Raw genomic sequence first — 20,509 nt, 5'->3', positions numbered from 1 at the left:
GCTTTGGCAATACTGTTTGATTAACATTCATGCCAATAAAGCAAATTTCATTTCGACCTGACTTCTTATCTCCGTGAGATGGAAGAATTTAGAAAGTTGCGTGGCGCTGTGGAGAGCCCCCAGCTGCAGTGCATGGATCATCCAGCACAAAATTCATCCAGCTTGAGGGAACAATCACCAACTGTTCACAGCGCGCCGGTCGTAACAGCGGCACAACCCATTGTTGGTATTGGACAGGAGATCGCGGAGCAACTGGGCACGGTGCGGATGGTCGGTGATTGTTCGCTCTGGCTGGATGAAGCAAGATCTGCTGGAATTTCCTCGCATCAGGGTCATTCCAGCAAACTGTATCTGTTTCTGCTGGGGTTTCCAAAAAACACTTTTTCAGGTGTGCTGTACCAAGTACTTATCACAATCTCAGGCAGGATGGGCAGGTACATACAATTTCCACATACTCAGGACGCACTAAACGAAACAAACCAAGGTTTTTACGCAGTGGCTGCTTTCCCTCCCGACTCTTCAATGGCGGAAACCATTAAAACACGCAAAAACCCTCATTTAAATACTGCCACCTCATTGTGTTTGCTCCTGTTGTCATCTACACAATAATTCTTAGTAAATCACCCATAACAGGTACTAAAATTGCAAGTGCAATATTTTAGAATGCACACGCAATTTAGTACTCTTTATTCGGGATGTTAGTAAATCGGGCCGAATGTGTGATCAATTCTGATAAAAATACTAAACCTAATCATATAATTATTATATTAATAGATGCAACAATTTGAGGTATGGCTTGTATAAGATGTGGCAACATTTGACTAAAAATTAAACAACGATCCGAAACCAAAACTCAGAGATAATCATATCCTCTACAACTCTATAGCACTAACCATTTATAAAGCTTCATGGCCCAAATTCATTATTATACTCTCCTGAGAAAAGCTACTTGACAGCGCATATAATTTGGGTTAAGAACTTTTACTGAGTTTATGGAAACGTTTTTTCTTTTCCCAAACCTGGGTCCTCCGATCTCCATCTAAATCATTTCCACATTAATGGCTCCACTAACATTTTGAACAGACAGTTGCTGGTGTGTGCGTATATATATATATATATATATGTGGGTGTGTTTGAAGCTGTACATTTGTGTGCCCCTGTGCCTAATTACTAGCTCCTCACACAGACAGACAGCCAAGTAGAAATTTTGAAAAATTAGGTTTTGGTTCATCCTGGAGTCTTAGAGAGCACATCGAGGGATTGAAGCATGAGTGGTGCATATCTTAAAGTATTGCTTTAAAGGTACGGTAAGTGATTCTAATCCAATTCCAATACACATCTTTTTGTCTAATTCCTCAAATTTCTCCTCTCGGCCCACTAGCTGTCCGTTCAGTGTGGGACCCGAAAAAAAAATCTGGTGTTTGTACACAGCCCTGGCTCTGTAAATGGGAAACAAACAACAGCCGGCACCCCACCACACAACACTGTTCCAGCCATGATTTGTCTGTCAGGTAATGTTGAATGACCATGGACATTCAGCTTAATGTCTAGTCTACCAACCCTAACCCTTACCAAGACATGCTGTTGTTGTGATGTTAGCTATAGTAGCAGGACAGTTGTGAGTATCACTGTCTGGAGCTGGTGTGCTGGCTCTGGGACAGTCTCGTCCTCGCTGCATCTTAGTTTCGCAGCATCAACTTTAATGACAGCATGCTAACCTACAACCTCGCTAAAGATAAATACATTACTTGCTGCGTCGTTGTTCTCTCTGTATCATGGTATTTGTCATTTGTCACTCCACCTTTAAGATGAATATTTGAATCTAATACTGTAGGTTAGGTCTGAATTGTGATTCCCAGTGAGTCTGTTGTGCCCTGAAGACTACTGAATTTTGCTCTGATCATCTAATTTATTTAGTGTGGGTCAATGTCTTTTGTTCACCTGCAGGATGTCCTGGTTGATGGCAGTTTCCATGGCAATAGGTGGCTCTGGAGGTTGAGGCTGGGTTGTCTCCCCACTGACTTGTTCAGACAGCTCTAGAAGTTGCTGGATGACATCTGTCACCGCCTCGCCGCCCTCTGACCCCCCAGGAGCCTGCCCTGTCGTTTCCGTCTCCTAGGGGAGAAGAAGAGGGGGAACAGAGTGAAGAGGGGGAAAGAAGAAGAGGACACTTTGGGCCATATGCAACATCAGGACATGCTGTAATTTGGAAGTGGACCGATTTGTATTAGGAGCTTTCTGAAGCATTAAATTCGGTGTTAAGTTTCTACATCTGTGTGAATCACTGACAATTGTATATCATGCATCATACCAAAAAGACTATAAAATAAATACAGACAGTGGCTATGGCTACATAAACAAGGTTAGTTTGACAGTGGATATGTGGCATGTAGCATTTTAACATCACTAAACAGCAAATAAGAATTAGTAATTAATAACCTACTAGTTAACAAATAATGTAGACATGTACCGGTTAGCATTGTTGTAAACAATTGAGGCCATCACTGTGAAGATTGGCAGGCTCTACTCTGCATTTTAGATTGCATGCCAGGATCAATTTGCAGATTCGAAATTGTTATAATATAAGTGGCGGAGAGTGCTGCTGTTTTAGTGCAAATGAAGCTGAAGCTTTTAGAGAGTTTGGCAATGGAAGTACCAAATGGCAATGGAAAAAATAACCAGCATCAACCAATGAAAAGAGAGATAAAAATCATTAATCATTAAACTCATCAACATTAAACGAATGAATACAGCTGCAATCCTCAAAAAATTGGAATAGAGAGGAAAAGTTCATTTTCTTCCATAATTTAATTTAAAAGGTAAAACTTTCATATAGTCTAGATTCAAATTCAAATTAGCTTTATTGGCATGAATGTATAGCAACAATATTGCCAAGGACAATTCATTTCATACATTTCATTACATAAGGAAATAAAACAGCAAAAGTTGTGTTTGTGTGTGTTAATACAAAATAAAATAATAATAAAAAAATATATAAAATATAAAAATTACGTAAAAATTAATATTTTTAAAAAGTAAATAAGTAAAACAATAAGAGTGTATGTGTTAGTATGTTAGAAAATGAAAATAATAAAATAAAATAAATAAATAAAACAGTAAGCATGTGTGTAAATTTAATTTTAAATAGTTAAATAAACGAGAGTAACGTGTGTTATTATAATATAAAAAGATTTAAATAAAATAGAGAAAAACGTGTGTGTGTATATTTATAGGCAAAAATAAATAAATTTAATTAATTAGTTCATAAAAAAAAGACAAAAAAAATCAGTAACAAATGTGAGATTTAAAAACACAACTATTACTAAAATACCCCTCCACTGTTTGTTTGAGTGGGTGATTTTCAGGCTGATCAACACCCCACCCCTGACCCAGGGTTGACTGTATGTGTATTCAGAGCCAGTGAACAACAGACTTTCAAAATAATAATAATAATAATAAAAGCTGTGTTAACGTGCGATAAAGTAATTGTCGGCGTTAATTAATTAATGCATTAAGGGTAAATAATAACGCGTTAACGTGCCCAGCCCTAGTTTTTATATAAAGTCTTTAATGATTATGGTTTACAGCTCACAGAAATCAATACCCCATTATCTCAAAATGTATTAGAGTTTTCCAATAAAGAACACAGAAATGTCAACCTGAGAAGGCCACTAATCAGCTAATTAACTCAAAACACCTGCAAAGGTTTCCTGAGCCTTTCATCTGTCAGTTTGGTTCCGGGGCTCACAATGAACTTTTCCATGATATTAAAATTTTTTGTGAGGCATGTATACTTAAATAAATGGAAAGTGGGCAGTAGGGCTCACCCTGAATAGTAGAAGAGTCGATGCTTTGATGGGCGGAGCCTGACTGTCAATCTCAGTCGAATCTTCGCAGTCACTCAACATCTCATTTTACATAGAACTACTGGTTTTCTCCCAATAAGATAATATGCAGCCTATGATGATACAAATTTCAACATATAATGATGTAAATGATGCCGAGTTGGCGGCACTTCGAGGGACGTTCCGATCATTAATCACCATTGATGAACCACACAAAGAATTTTATATATTGTTTTTAAACAGTTACTTGGAGTAGACCCGCGAGGAAACGTGACATGCATGCTGTGCGGCCAACACCAACATGCACGTCGCAGTGCTGCACAAAACAGTTTAATGGCAGGCGAGCAGAAAGAAAAGGGTCAACAATTAGCTGGAAATGTAATGTGTACGTTACAATGAGTAATGAACAGAGACTGTAGCTCTGCAGCTTCTCAATATTAAGACTTCAACTATCAGTCGACTATAGGCGAGACTTGACAATTCTGATTCGACTACATAAATCCTTAGTTTGAGGATAGACAGCTCTAATGAGCAGATTAAGTGTAGCAACCTTTTTGCTCACATTTCCTGCATTCTTTCTCTTACCGAAGTGCTGGAAGGCACCTCAATCACAGAGATGTGCATCTTGCTGATGTGGGCATTCAGACTACCCAACTTCTTGAATGCACAGCTACAGTCCATGCACGGGAACAGCGGTACACCTTTAGTCTGTGGAGAAAACATAGAACACATAAAAAAACATTATCCCTGGTTGTCTGTGAATGTTCTCAGTCATCCAGGTCATAGTTATCCAAAGAAGGTTAAAATGAAAATACTAGATACCTTCTAGTATCTTCAGCCAAGTCCAGTTGCCCTTGTTTTTAATCTTCCCTGAATTATCCCTGGCTGTGTATGTTTTGATGTTGGTCTTCAGTAAGTCAGAAAATAATCAAATGTCAAAGCTAAATAGAATGTATCTGAAGTATGGCACATCATCAGACACTTATACCAAAGGGATAGAATAGAAAATGTCTTGTTGTAGTTGTAAATAATGGGTGCCAGACATATACTTCCCTGTTTACTCGTTAGTAATCTAGACAGGAAGGCTGTTACATCGATGGCATCGATTAAGAAAGAAAGGTTATATGGATATATTTGCCCTTTATTCTTATATTTAGTTTATCAATGCTGGTATTTATGACTTACAGTCCCCTCCAAAAGTATTGGAACGGTGAGGCAAATTCCTTTGTTTTTGTTCTTCACTGAAGACATTTGGGTTTAAGATCAAAAGATGAGTATGAGACAAGAGTTCAGAATTTCAAGCTTTAATATCCTGGTATTCACATCTAGATGTGTTAAGCAACTTAGGACATATCACTGTTCGTATTAGACCACAGCATTCTTAGGTGAGCAAAAGTAATGGAACAAATACTCTTAAAGTAAATAAAATTTAATATTTGGTGGCATATCCCATGCTTGCAATAACCCTCAAGCCTGCGACCCATCAACTTCACCGAACTGTTGCATTTCATTTGTGATGCTATTCCTGGCTTTTACCGCAGCTTCTTTCAGTTCTTGTTTGTTTCGGGGTGTTTCTCCCTTCAGTCTCCTCTTAAGGAGGTGAAATGCAGCTCTATTGGGTTAATGTCAGGTGATTACCTTGGCCAGTCTAAAACCTTACACTTTTTCCTCCTGATGAAGTCCTTTGTTTTGCTGGCAGTGTGCTTTGGCTCATTTTGCTGCATGATAAACTTCCTCCTGATTAGTTTCAATGCATTTCTCTGTAAATTGGCAGACAAAATGTTTCTGTACACTTCTGAATTCATTCTGCTGCTAGCATCATCAGTTACATCATCAATAAATATTAATGAGCCTGTTCTAGAAACAGCCATGAAGCATGGTGGAGGTAATGTCATGGCTTGGGCGTCCATATGACAATACCTCACCATGCTTCACAGATGAGCTTGTATGCTTCGGATCATAAGCAGTTCCTTTCTTTCTCCACACTTTGCCTTTCCATCACTTTGGTAGAGATTAATCTTGGTCTCATCAGTCCATAAGATTGTGTTCAAGGAACTTTTGCAGCTCATCTCTGTACTTCTTTGCAAATTTCAATCTGGCCATCCGATTCTTACTGCTGATGAGTGGTTTGCATCTTGTGGTGTGGCCTCTATATTTCTGCTCTCTGAGTTTTTCTTCCAACAGTGGATTGTGATACCTTCACCCCTGCTCTGTGGAGGTCGTTGCTGATGTCACTTACTGATGTTTTGGGGGTTTACTTCACAGCTCTCACGATATTTCTGTCATCAACTACTGTTGTTTTCCTTGGCCGACCTGTTGGACGTCTGTTGCTCAGTACATCAGCAGTTTCTTTCTTTTTCAGGACATTCCAAATTGTTGTGCTTGCTATGCCCAATGTTTGTCCAATGGCTCTGGTCGATTTTCCTTCTTTTCTCAGCTTGACAGTGGCTTGCTTTTCTCCCATAGACAGCTCTCTGGTCTTCATGTTGGTTTATCCTCTTTAACAGGGAAATGCAGTCTTTATAGGTTTGAACCAAGGATGAAAACTTGTCTAGTGACTAGTCATGCAGAGCTATTTAATGTTTGGACAATCAACCTAAAAGGCAACACCTGGGCAACCACAAACATCTTTCAGTCACATGTTCTAACAGTTTTGCTCACTTGGAAAATGGGTGGGTTCAAACAAAGGGTGGTATGTCCTGAGTTGTGCAACACATCTAGATGTGAATACCAGGAAATGAGAGCTGAAATTCTGAACTAATACTCATCTTTTCCATACTCAATGTCTTCAGTGAACAACAAAAACAAAGGAATTTGCCTTACCGTTCCAATATTTTTGGAGGGGACTGTATCCCTTATCCCAAATTCTCTTTTTCTGCATCAACCATCAATTATGTTTCAACCCCACTTGCACAATTGCAGGCATCAGAATACGACATCCAAAAATCTTATCTATCTTAATCTATGTTTATGATTTCCGTCATTTTCCCACTGTCCTTTCTCCATAGGCCTACCCAATTTCTGTTCTGATCTTGTTGTCATTGTTGCCACCATCTCTACCTTTACTCACTTTACTTTACTCACTGCTTCCTCATATGACATCTCTTCGGCCTATCTCCATTTGCTTCCACCTAATGTCTGTCAAAGTTCTTAGTCATACAGCTCATAGTTTTCCAAGGAAGTTTAAAATCAAGGGCAACTTGACTAGGACAGATATCTGGACATATACTAGATCAGCCTAAAGACCGCATACCCAAACACAAGAAAAGCAATCTAGTATATGCTGTCCAATGCAGTGAGGATTGCACAGACATGTATATTGGAGAAACAAAGCAACCTCTAGACAAACGCATGGCCCCAACCAGGGCTTGACATTAACACCCGCCAATCCGCCAATTGCAGGTGGATTTCGGCCATGGCAGGTCACACAGTAACTCCCACTAGCCACTTTGGCTTGTTGAAAAATTGTAGTCTTGTCAAAAGGCATATTAAATAACAAATGAATTGCCATATGACACTACTAGACTACAACTCCCATGAGTACTACCTGAACATAGTGTCATTGGTCCATGCATGAAGCCTATTGTCCTGACCGACAACGCTGTAAAACAAGACGACGCTGTGGAGAAAAAACTTGCGGACTGGCCGCCAGACTGAGGGCTGTTTTAGCCTGCTGTTAATTATCAACTTAACCAGCGGCAGCAATGATATAGTGATTTTTTTTTAATAGCAGGAGAATCCAAACCACAGGCGCGTCCCTCTCTCTCCTGCAGTGCCCGTGCGAAATATGACATCTAGACTTTTGTCAAACGAGAATATAAAAGTTGAATCTGTTACAGGGCAGCCACAGTCCCTCTGACCTGTAGACCGTCAGCCTCCCTTCATGTTTTAACCTAATGATCTTTGTCATCACACGTGACTGGTCGCATATACACGTCCACCCGACACAGTGGTCAGTCAGCACGTGACTGTGTGTAGAAAAAAATGCATAGGAGAAAGAAAAAGGGCAGAGCTGAGATGGAGATGGAGCCGTTAAATGCTGTAAAATTACAGATTTCTTCATGTTTAAGGGACATGGTGGTGTTTCAAAAAGAAACAAACATATGGTAAACTACTAGCAGGGCTGCCCTTATGTCACATCATATCGTCATATAACAACAAGGCTACCTTTCCAGAGTTGATTCGATGTTTTATTATAGCCTAAGTACTCATCATGACTAGGAAAGCAGAAGGTATGTTTGTATGGGAATAATCTGGAAAAAAAGAACTGTATACTCATTTCAGATAAACATAAATCCAGGCAGTGCTCTGAGGAAATGCAGATGCAAAACAAACAATCCAAAAGTGCACAAAAATGATATAGGCCTACATAAAGTTTCAATCCTGTTGCCTTAATTGTGGATTTTTTCTTAGACAAAATAATTTAGTATTTGCTTTTGTTTCTACTCTGTAGGAGTACAGTACAGTTTTTACTATATTACAGTATACAGCTGTAAATAAACAGTGTTTCTGAAAAAAAAAAGTCAGTTTAGTTTTTATCTTTTACATCCATGAAGCACTTTTAGTATATACAATAAGAAGCTATTATTTTATGTGTTTATCTTAATACACTACATGTTTTCAAAAAATGGAGCTTTACACACAACATCAGAGCTAATAATAATATTAGTACATTTTAGCACACCATAGTCAACTTTAATCAAATAAACTTAATATGCCGTGAAATATGCTACATGGCTAGTAATTTTGCTACATGGCTAGTAATTTTGCTAGTAACCACTGGCCACATTGGCTAGTGAGCAAAAAAGTTAATGTCACGCCCCAACACAGAAGGACCAATGCCCAGGTCAAGTCTCAGCAGTTTACTTACATCTGAAGGATAAAGGACACTCTTTTGAGGACAACAATGTACAAATTTTAGACAGAGGACAAATGTTTTGAAAGAGGAGTCAAGGAGGCATTTGCACTGAGTGGATCTCTTAACATGGGAGGAGATTTGAGACACCACTTATACCACACTTACAATGTTGTCCTTTCATTCCTCCCCAGGTAACTAAACGAACGTTCACATTTGGCCTCATGTGAGAATGCCAATGACAGTCGTTCAGACTTGGCCTCGGGTGTCTCCAACGTCACGACGGCCAGGAGCATTAATGAACCAAGTGTTATCAATCATCTTGACAATGACCCCACAGAGGTTAAAAAGCTGGGATTCCCTGCCAGTCAATCAGAACTGAAGAAGCCTCTTGGATGAGAGGCAATATGTCTTTGAGTATCTTCGACCTTACCATTTGCCCTTGATTTTAACTTTCTGTAGACACCTATTGATTACCTCTTCAGTGAAAAGACAGATCTTGACCCCTCGAGAAATGACTCTCTTCCTGTGTACAGCCGTCTTTACTATATGTTCTACACTTGTATCATCCTTAACCCAGCTGCCACATATCCATTTTCATGACAGTGGTAACACTTTACAGGAGCTCTTTCATATGCTCTTACCCTCTAACCAACATACTCCAAATGCGTCCCTTCTGGTGACTCTGGAATTCAACCACCTTTCCTCACAAACTTCTTGTGAATAACCTCTATCCAAGGACACTGATTTTCCACTTTACTGGTGGTTTGCCCCACAGGGAAAAGCAGGTAACTTCCCTTGTGATTTTTTTTGTGGCACACTCAACAGAACCACTAGGTCTTATGGATTTTTTCTTACTGCTTCTTTTTTCTTATTTGTTTTTGCATGACTGTTCCACCACTTGCTGTCATTTGAGTTATGAATGTCTTCTCAGTGGTTAAATGTTCAGGCTACTGTACTTTCTTACTTTAGCATCCTACTCTTCCCTGCTCAATTTCTAATATTCTCCAAACCTAAGTCGAAACTCAAAAACCTGCCAAACCCATTCAAATGTCTCTGTACCTGCTCTGGGCTTTGCTTCCCCCAGAGGCAAAATATCAAACTCCACTGTTTTCTTTCCAGAAGTCAACACTGCTTCCTTCCCATTTCGCATTTAGTGATGGTCTATGCACTGTACTGTACACTACTGACACTTATTATTAAGATTGACTTCAAGCAAAATTGTAAATTAACTGATGATATTCACAAAAGAACAATTCCTTGCTCCTACATGCTGTATATACTCATAAGTATATACTGTATTAAAAGAAATAAAATTCATTTGAATTAGAAGCACCAAAAAGGTTTAAAGAGTCTGCTGAAGCAGTTGAAATCAGTTAAGGTTTCAGTTAAATTTGAAGCACTGAACGGGGTTTTTAGTGTCTGTTGAAGTTTAACAACCAAAAGCAGTTGAAATCAGTTAAATTGTAATTGCTGAAAACCTTTTAGAAACTTAACAAAATATTTAAACCCACACTCACTAATGCTTTACTTTAGGTCTGGGGCGAATCATCGACGTAATCGATTACGAAAATACGTCAAAAAAGCATTATGTGCGTCCCAGCTTTGCTGCATCCGGTGGAAGCAGGGATAAGCCCGGACAAGCTGCAGACACAAGACCGCGCCTTCGACCTGTAATTTCTGCCCCGCTGCTGTCATGGTAATGTAACATTACACCATGTGTCATTTTGTCAGTTTGTTTAATGGCCACATATGAGTGAGAGTTGAAAGTAACATTACAATCTGTACGGACTGAATTGTTTCAGTTGTTTTCTTCTCCCCACACTGATGCAAAAACTACATTTGCCTGTGATTATTATACTACATATTACTCAATATTGAAATAAATCCATGTCAGAAACATTTAAAATTTTAAGTAGCCTAATTAATGTCTGGTATTGTTATTATTATCATAACACAGCAGTGACGTAGAAATTGGATTCATTTTAAGATATGCTACTATTATCATTATTCTAATGTGCTTCCATCAGGATGAGTGAATAAAATATTGATTTATTTATTAGACATATATTTTTGATATTTATTTTGGGTAAATTATCATATTAATCGAGTAATAGGCTACATTTTTTTCTTTAGAATTAGTCGTTAGATTAATCAATTTGAAAAATAATCCTTAGGTGCAGCCCTACTTTACTTTCTTGTTAACTGCAACAAAACATTAATTAATAAGACAAGTTTGCCTCAAATACCGGTACAGTTGTGACACTGTACCGGTATTTTCTGTATATGTGTTGGTAGTATTGTATACACTGTGTGCATGTACATTTGCACACTCAAACTTAATAATTTGTACATCACTTTCTAAGATGTTGTGGTTTGAGGAAGCTTTTTATTGTCATTGTATACATCTATATGATGTACAGTCGTACAAATGACAAAAAAAAAACCCAACAGCTTGATTTTTTTGACTTATGTGTGTAGACTTATATTCTACATCTGCTTTTGGATCACAGATTAACAGAAAAACTATTTTTTTTCTGAGCTTTTTAGCACCTGAGTCTGTGATGAGCAAAGGTTTTAGATGCTATTTATTATACACAGAGTTACGGCCTCAACATGCACTTTATTAGATTTAACAATGACGATTTTACTCCCCTGGCTCCTGAGCATGCATCTGCTCATGAAATCTATTGCGAATAATGCCTCACCATAATTCATTAAGTCAGTCAATCATACGGACAAACCGGAACAGGAAAGTTGAAGAACACTTGTGAAAATTAGATGCATTATTCAAATGGGCTTTCTTGTTTGGCTTTCCAAAAGTAGTTCAATCAACTTGGCCCATCGCAGGCTTTTATCATGGAATATACAATTATGTGAGAAAGTGAAAAAATAAATTAAAAAAATTAATCTACGACCAAATTTGTTCAAACCCATTTTGTCAAAAATACAAAGAGAAAGTGTAAGACAAATTGCTGGAAATGAACTCAGCACGACATCTGACCAATTGAACCCTTGAAAGAAAAAGATCATGGAACATTTGACACGTACAAACACCTTTTTCAAGTTGAAATGGAACACAATGGATGGGGCAAAACGAGCCGTCAATATGAGCTCAAAAGCATTAATTTAACCTGACTGCTACTCAGAACGAATTTATGTGAGGCTTTTTATTCAGACTCAGTTCACTCTAATAGAAACACCATTAAAACGCCCTGTAGATCAGACCCAATGTAATTGCCAAATACATGTTACTTATATGTGTTGTTAATACATAATCCATCTTTGAGCAATAAAATATATTTTGATTTATATATATTGCCCAATACTTGTGATGTGTGTGGTTCACTTTTTCAATATATATATATATTTACAAACAAAAAAAGGACTTGTAATAAGTCAAAAGGACAGCTCAAATTACCTGCAAGATTAGAGACTGTGGTGAAGAGGCTCTTATGCATGATAGAAAGAAATAGCTAAGTACACCATTAGTACTAATCAACGTTTATTTTGTTATAATCCACTTTCTAAGTATGAGAAACAGCTTCCTTTCAGATGTGAACATCTGTCCATCTCCTTATACGCATAAACACATGTGCTTTGGGGTTGTTTCCTGTAGTTAGCTCAGGCTACATTCTCTAAGCAAACAGTCAAGATCTGCATTTTAATATCATGGAAAAGTTCATTGTGAGCACTAGAACCAGACTGAGAGATTGAAGGCTCAGGAAACCTTTGCAGGTGTTTTGAGTTAACTGATTAAAACTCTTCTCATGTTGATGTTTCTGTATTATAAACTGTTTATTCTAAAATTCTAATACATTTTGAGATACTGGAGTTTTGGTTTCCATGAGCTGTAAGCGGTAATCATCAAGATTTTAAAAAAGAAAAAAAAGGCTTGAAAATGTTCACTTTATGTGGATTGAATGTCGAATATACTGAAGTTTCACTTTTTCAATTAAATTACAGAAGAAAATTTACTTTTCCATGATATTCAAATTTTTGGAGACGCACCTGTACTGCCACACTAGCAGCTCTCTTTGGCTGTCCATAGCCACAACAGTGATGCTTTGAGCTAAATGCTAGGAACACAGATAAATTCATCTCTCTGCTGGCACAGGCAGCAGTCAACCAAATTAGATTGGAGCTTGGTGTGCAAGCACAAAGCATTGTACTTAAGGCTTTATTACCTTTTTGCTAAAATGCACCAGCTTGAGCATTGTGGCATACCCACTAGTTGGGGACTCACTGCACCTCATTTGATGGAGATCATTGTGTTGCTTTACACTCAGAAAGCTGACCCAGTCCAAACTGTAGCCACGTCATTGGAAGCAATGATGAACTAGGAGCGACTCCCACCACTATCACTCCAACCATTAATGGGCTTTGGTAACAAATCCTACAAAAGGACACCCACACACACACACACAGGAGAATTCATTATCTGTCATCTTGAACATTTGGGCACCTTAGGAGGACTCTGATGTGTACAACCACAGTTTGGCACTAAGAGCAAATGACCTCAGTGACAGAGCACTGTCAGAGACCAAAGTCCAGGCTAAATTAGGATGGATAAATCAGGAGGGTTCTTTAAAATTGGCTGCCTTGGGAGAAGAAGAATCCAATGGGGAATAAAGACCTGCAATTTCAGCTCATTCCCTTCCCAAGACAAACAATATGCCAAAGTGTCCTGCTGCATTGAATGTAAAGTAACAAGCTGTGAGCAGGAGGGCTGGTAATTTAACGTGTGAGTTAAAGAAACCAAAATATCTTGGACAACAATCGGAATGAAAGATATGATACTGAGTTCACAAAACCTGATAAACAGCGTAAAAAGTCGGATGTTTCCTCTGCATGATGAACAGCTGTATTAGCATTTCAAATTTATGTAAAGTCCATAAATTGAAAACATTTATCCAGTCTTGGTTCTCTCACGGCTTATTTAGTTTCTGATTCCCTGCTCTCCTCTTGGTTGATGAAGACAGGGAGAATCTTTGCAACCAAACACACTGGACTGTCTGCAAGAATTTCCATTTAAAAGCACAAGCCACTTTTGCTGAAGGCTGACTCATTCCCTCCTTGACCTCAGCCATTCTACATACAACTGAAGCACCGTTTCCTACAAAAGTGCATTTTCATGTCAGTAAATTAAAAGTATTACGGTGCCAATTCCTCTGTAAGTGGAAACACAAACTGCAACACTTGTATTTTCAGTATTCTTTAGCCAATGAACGTCCAGTCAAGACTGAAAATCTGGCGTTTCCTAAACTAAGTGGGGAAGGAGGACGGGAAATAACATGAATGCAGTGAATTAAGACATTAAAAGAGAACTCCACAGAGTCAGCATTGAGCTCTACGCGGTTGGAGATATCAGCTTGTTTTTTCCTCCACAAATCCTTCTTCCTAGTCAAAATTCTTGTCTAACTTGTCTAATTTGCATTTCAGCCTCAACCGATGCTGACTCACACAGCAAACTTATTTGTTAGTTGTTGTGCACAGTCTCTGATATGTGAAGTCGGTTCAGTTCCCCCTTTAAAATGTCTTTTATTCATTCATTTCATGAATCTCTTATTAAGTATTATGTGAGTGACATAATCTCTGTTATTCCACCCAGTTTGAAGATTTACATGGGTATTTTTGGAAATTCACAAAACACATGAAACTGCATTCACAACGAAACTTATTCTCATTTACTTGGGACGATGTTTCACATGTTTAACAAAAATGAAATGCTCTGTAGCAGGTGATACAAGCTACAAGAATTAAAGGAACTGACACAGAAAAGCATCTCTGTTATTATTGCACTGGAGACACACCAGTGAGGTTTATTTCTGACAACAACCGAGAGGATTTAGGGAGGATTCAAGTACTGATGGATGTGTCAAAATGAGTCTTTCCATTTCTGACAGTGCTGAAAATTTATGCCGTGCAATTTGAAGATGTATTTTAATGTCACTTCTATTCCTGCACATAATTTAGATGGAAAAAGAACTGGTGAGATTTTAAAGGCAAACTTATTTAAGCCAGTCATAAAAGCACTGTTTGCTTTTGGGTAGCTTATTTCATTGCTGAAATACACAGATAGCATTACACAAGAGATATGTCCTCTACAGTACTTGAGGTAGTACATTTTTGCGTTTCTCTTTCAAACCTGCAGTACTGTGCTCTTACCTCAGAATGGACTCTCTGAACGTGGGAGTGCAAGTTCCCCTTCTGGGAGAAAGAAGCGGGACAGAACATGCAGAGGTGAGGTTTCTCTCCGGTGTGTCTCACCATGTGAGTCTGCAGCACCACCTTCTGGTTGAAAGCCTTGCCGCAATGTGAGCACTTATAGGGCCTCTCACCTGAAAGGGGAAGGGCAAGGTCAGGTCAAACACAGGTCAAGCGGTCGCCATTAAGATGCTGGAAACACTGATGATAATTTGACTTTTCTGCATTTTCTAGGATCTAAATGAATAACTTCAAAATAAAAAAAAAGATAAATAGTGAAGGCTGGGGTAAATACTGGGATTTTATTTAAGATATCCTCAATTACTACTCTGTATTGTTAAAAATCACATTACCTCAAGCAGTTTTTGAGTTGATATTTGGACCAAGTCATGTCAATTTTATTCATACAGCCCAAAATATCACAAACCACTACTTTGTGTCATCTGTGCGGCGTTTGACACCCTCTATCCTTAGACCCTTGACCTGTAAATTATTATTATTATTATTAAGTTTTTCAAGCATAAGCATTTATATTAAAAAAAATAATTTGTTTCTTAATTTTTTCAATGCAAAATCGACAAAAAGAAACTTATCAAGATATTGTAAATCCTATATTTTACACATCTCACATTGATATCATCATGCTTGGTTGTATTTTTTTAGCAATTAAATACATTTGAGCAACAAAAAAAACAACAACACGTCACCCGGGTTGTGTCTATCTTTAGGACTTAAATACTCAGTAAGTCTGTTTTTATAGTAATTCATCCTGCAATATCAATGGTATATGAAAATACCCTATTTTGTACCCATGTGACTTTGTAATTGTATCACTATGAAGCCATCTCTGATGTTATTTTAAGCCTAAATAAACATGACTCAAATACAGTACCCTTACCCTCTCTTCTGTGCGTCACAGAGAGTGAGAGAATGCAGCATACTGTGTGTGTGTTTCTCTCTGTGTATGTGTAGTATCCCAAAGCGACTCCTCACCTCATCAGCTTGACATTCGAAGCACAGAGGAATCGGCTCCATCCACCATTAGTCATCTAGCCAGCCAGGCAGGCAAATGAACATGTGGATGATGTGTAAACAACATGTGGGTGGAAGCTGCTGGCTACATTACCTGAGCCCAGACGGCCTGAACGAGCGCATGGCCACACAAGGATATTAGAATTTTAAAGAGCATATCAAAATTCTACCCACACTGCATCTGTGCACGACATGAGTTATGAGCTCAGTCACTCAGATATGGAGGGTAAACACAGCAAACTGCTCAGGAGTTGGTGGTGCTATGTCAGTGGAGTTGAGGAACACTTCATCAGAGTTAAGTCCAGTTTAGAAAGACAAATGTGAGACTTCGGTTATCTAATACTTCCAAAAATAAAATGTAGGGGCCGCTTAAAAAACAAGCTCTCCTGTTTGTGCCACCACTGCCCACACACGTCTCCTGCTGCACCCACAACCTACGGTGTTGGAACAGAAGGTTACCGAGGCCCCCCCAATTACAGCCTCGTGTCAGCGCCTGCCCACACCTTAGAGAACATCCACTTAAGGGTTTGTGTAACATGTGGAACAACACTGTATACAGTTATTCCTTATGAGCGTGAATCATATATCTGCAACGTTGTTCTTCTATTCCATATTTATATATTTCTACATTTATTTATGTTGACTGTATGTTTGTCTACGTGTAGCACCTTTTCACCACAGCAAATTCCTCGTATGTGTAAAACACTACTTGGCAATAAAGCTCCTTCTGATTCTTCTGATTCTGATTCTCTAAAAGGGGCCTTAAATCAAACCTAAACATGTCATCCCTTGTCTGTGCTGTTCACCCACCTGTGTGTATTCGGATGTGCCTAACAAGCTGGCTGGGCTTTTTGAAAGCCTTTCCACAGTGATGGCAGCTGTTTGTGAACCCGCTGCGGTCAATGTTTTTCTTGTAGTTTCTGGAACTGGAAGTAAGCGGCCTGTGGAAGCGGTAAACACAAAATACGTCAACTTGGTTTTACATACCATAGATACACATAGAGGATCACTGAGAATCATCAAAATGATCACAAAAGATTTTTTTCATTCTTTTTTTGTCATTGCTAGGAACAACTGATACTGCAATAGGTTTGGGCGATCGTCTCTTTTTTCATTTTGTCTGATCATGGCTACCTGAGATCACCGATTGGCAATCTGATCGCCAGGGAGCGGTGTTACGTTGCAGCAAGCCAGTGAAATGCCAGCATGGGTTAGCTGAGCCAATCTATGTACTGCACGCAGCTCAATGAATTATGATTTACTCATATTAAATAGTATATAATATGTGGCGTGGCGTGTTGCCACAAGTATATGAATGGGAAACACTGCAGTGTGGTGCAGAGACTGTTTTTATGTCATCTTAGTTCTGATAGTGAGTTAGTTAAAAATTGCCTTAATATCGGCTCATGAAAAAAACAATCGCTGATCATCCCTTCAATCGCTAATTGTTCAACCCTACACTGCAACAACACAAAGTAAACAACTGAGAAACAGATACATAGAAACGTAAACATTTGCATTATGCTGCCGAGGTTTGTTGTCACTTAATGGAGAAAAATACACCAAATGGTAGTGGCTGCGCGATTAATCTAATCGCAATTGTGACATTGTCATGTGCGATTACATCCCTGCCCATTATATCAGTGTTTCCCATACATTCATTTGTCTGTGGCTGCCCACCACAATATCAACGCTGACCGCCACATATTGAGTTTCGATTTGTTTTACTAGGCCTATTTAAAATCGTATTTGATTGCAGAGCGCGGTAGCGCGCTCTCTCTCTCTCTCCCTCTCCCTCATGAACACAACACTGGTAATGTCAATTTAATATACAGTGTTTCCCACAGAATGACAGTGTAACTGTGGCTCACGTCGGGGTCGGCAGTTGATATTGACTACCAGCTACTGTATATACAGCTTGCTAGCAAAACCCTGCGTATTAGCTGTATTCTAAGTTAATGTTAGAATACAGCTAATACGCGCGGGTTTTGCTATATATATATATATGCTATAATATAGTAATGAATATATTCACGTTATACTAACAATATATTACTTTCTTTATTTAGTGTTATAATATTATACTAATACACCCATGTATACTAGTTCCTTCTCCAGGTTGTGAATAGTCTCTACAGTGGACAGGTGTAGATTTAGCTCGAGCCTAGGTTGCAGTGTCCCAATATTTGCTCATTCTAGCCGCCTCCTCCTGAGAGTAACACACTCCCCTTGTTCTGTTTTACATCTGTTCTAGTTATAAATATTGTTCATCGTTTAACTTTGTTCAAGTTGAGAAAATTTCAACATGTCAGTATTTGTTGATAATCAAGCAAGTAAATAAATAGTACCATTTGTTCCAATCGAATCGCAATCACAAATCACAATATTACCCACAATAATGTCAATATGACTTTTTCTCCAAATCGTGCAGCCCTAATTAACTTTATAATGCAGTCCATTTTCAGCTTCACAGAGTAGTGTTTTTGGATTGCAGATTGCCACAATATATAGTTACTAATTTGTGCACTATGGATCTATGGCCCTTAATCATGGAAGTTGTTTGGGTATTGGTACATAATAACGACAGATAATTAGGTTTTTAGATGAAACCGCATCTTTAATTTACACACATGCAGTTTTAAGTTGGTAAAGCGTTAAATGCACTTGTGGCATCCTCTGAAGCTTTTTGTTGTTACTGTTGTTGTTGAAAGGCTCTTTTTTTGACCATGGTTCTAATGTTTAACTTCTACTAGTGATAGCCTACAGAGGGTTTGCACACAGCACTGGGGACTGTTGCCCTCGCCTAGGCTTTTAGGGGCATTTACTTGTGCGAATTGGCAAACGGCCTGCTTTGTGCATCCAATTCACGAGAATGAATGAGAATGTACAAAACTCCAACTTTCATTCCCTGCCATGTATGTTACTGAGACTGTGTATGTCCTCATGCAGTCAATAAAAGCTTTTTAAAAATATCAGATATTATTACATTTTGACAGTTTCATTCCTGACTGTAGCTCGTGATATATTTTTCACACCTTAAATGACCAGAAAAGAGTTTTGCGTAATGAAGACTTCTACTACAATGAAACCTGCTTTCACTCTGCCCCAAGCTGTTTCAGATTCTCCTCAGTCTCCACGACCCACACACACTGCATCCCTCTATTTCACTTGACAAAAAAATTGGAAGATAAAATATGTAATGTAAAACACTGACTGTGGGCAGTTACAATCCCTAAATAACAATATCACAGTGGCAGACTTTAGACTGTAAATAGAACAAGATCCTCATAGTTCCTTTTAATAGTAAATAGTGATGTTGGATTCATGTTTTCCGCCTGACTCGGTCAAATGAAATAAATAACCATCTGCAGACCCGCCTGACCTCATCTTGACATGACACTTCATGTGCTCCTTGAGGTGTGCGGATGTCTTGAACTCCTTGTCGCAGGTCTTGCAGGCGTAGACCTTGATGCCCGACAGCTCCTTGCGGTGCTCCTCCAAGTGCAGAGAGAGCTGGCTCTGAAGAATGAACTCATCGCCACACTCTACGCAGATTAAATTCTGCAGGGTGGGTAGCAAAGGTGGTGGAGGGGACAAAACAGAGAAATAAAGGCTCTTCTTAACGGGTAGTAAATGCAAATGCAAGAGTTTTTTTGTGATTGGTTGGTTGACTAACCTCCTCTTTCTCGTGCAGCATGATGTGAGATTTGAGGCTGGCGATGCGGGAGAACTTTTTATTGCAAACCGGGCAGGTGAAGTCAGAGGTGGTGTGTGTGGACTTGTGTAGTGTGAGGTTGAACTCCACATTAAATGTCTGTGGGCACTGGTCACAACGATGTGGCTGCAAGGAAGAGAGGACAAGTTTAAGAAAGTAGTGAATAAAAAGAAGCAAAGATCTCAGTCGCCCTCTGCAATCCAGTCCTGGTTGCTGTTAAATCTCACTCTTGGTGGAGACAGGAGTCCCTAGAGTGGTTGAATCAATGTGCAACCTTAACTGGCTTAAGCAACTACATTTGCTGTAAACCTGGAAAGCTTTCAACCCAAACTCTCCCCCTGTCTTGCAAAATAACAAGTCTGGAGCGAGTGGAGACAGATCTTAAAGATTCATGTGTTGCTGAAGCTATAAGCAGCTGGTACATAGAGAGAAGAGGGCACACTTAGACACTGAAGTATTCACATATAATTCAAACATAATTTATATTTATAACTGCAAAAACAGTCATTACTCAACATGAATTACCGCACATTTATTATGTATGTGTACATTTAAAAAAACGCATTATAAATTTATAATGCCCAGGGGGGTCTTTGGTCTTTCTTAGCACACTTTCTGCTATAAATGCTCTGCATCACCACACAACACACACAAAAAAAGACCAGCAACGCAATTCAGCAGCAGTAACTGTATGCATTTTTTCACCCTGGGATAGCTCACGGCAAATGCACTCTAGTGTATTATGACTGAAGCAGCCATTCAAACATACTGAACTTAATCTTATCAGTTTAAAGAACAGTTTTAAGAACTACCAAAGATCCTCCACACTGAATTTTCATTCATCCGGGCGTCAGA

At 38.8% G+C, this 20,509-nt stretch overlaps 1 protein-coding gene across 1 annotated transcript in view; it reads right to left on the bottom strand.

Annotated features, from left to right (window-relative positions):
• The window catches only part of LOC119897982 (zinc finger protein 236-like), a 70,875-nt gene that overhangs the window by 47,269 nt on the left and 3,097 nt on the right, over nucleotides 1-20,509 (bottom strand). Inside the window, exons 3-8 of the mRNA XM_038712050.1 lie at nucleotides 19,616-19,780; nucleotides 19,322-19,500; nucleotides 16,750-16,880; nucleotides 14,869-15,041; nucleotides 4,431-4,553; nucleotides 1,942-2,115 (exon numbers count right to left, since the gene is read on the bottom strand). Coding sequence (XP_038567978.1) covers nucleotides 1,942-2,115; nucleotides 4,431-4,553; nucleotides 14,869-15,041; nucleotides 16,750-16,880; nucleotides 19,322-19,500; nucleotides 19,616-19,780 — 945 coding nt within the window. The remainder of the gene's footprint in view (nucleotides 1-1,941; nucleotides 2,116-4,430; nucleotides 4,554-14,868; nucleotides 15,042-16,749; nucleotides 16,881-19,321; nucleotides 19,501-19,615; nucleotides 19,781-20,509) is intronic.

Source organism: Micropterus salmoides, unplaced genomic scaffold, assembly GCF_014851395.1.
Source record: "Micropterus salmoides isolate LMB-PRFRI ecotype aquatic unplaced genomic scaffold, ASM1485139v1 Ms_hic_scaffold_11, whole genome shotgun sequence".
Taxonomy (NCBI): Eukaryota; Metazoa; Chordata; class Actinopteri; order Centrarchiformes; family Centrarchidae; genus Micropterus; species Micropterus salmoides.
This window is presented reverse-complemented; position numbering and strand designations above follow the sequence as displayed.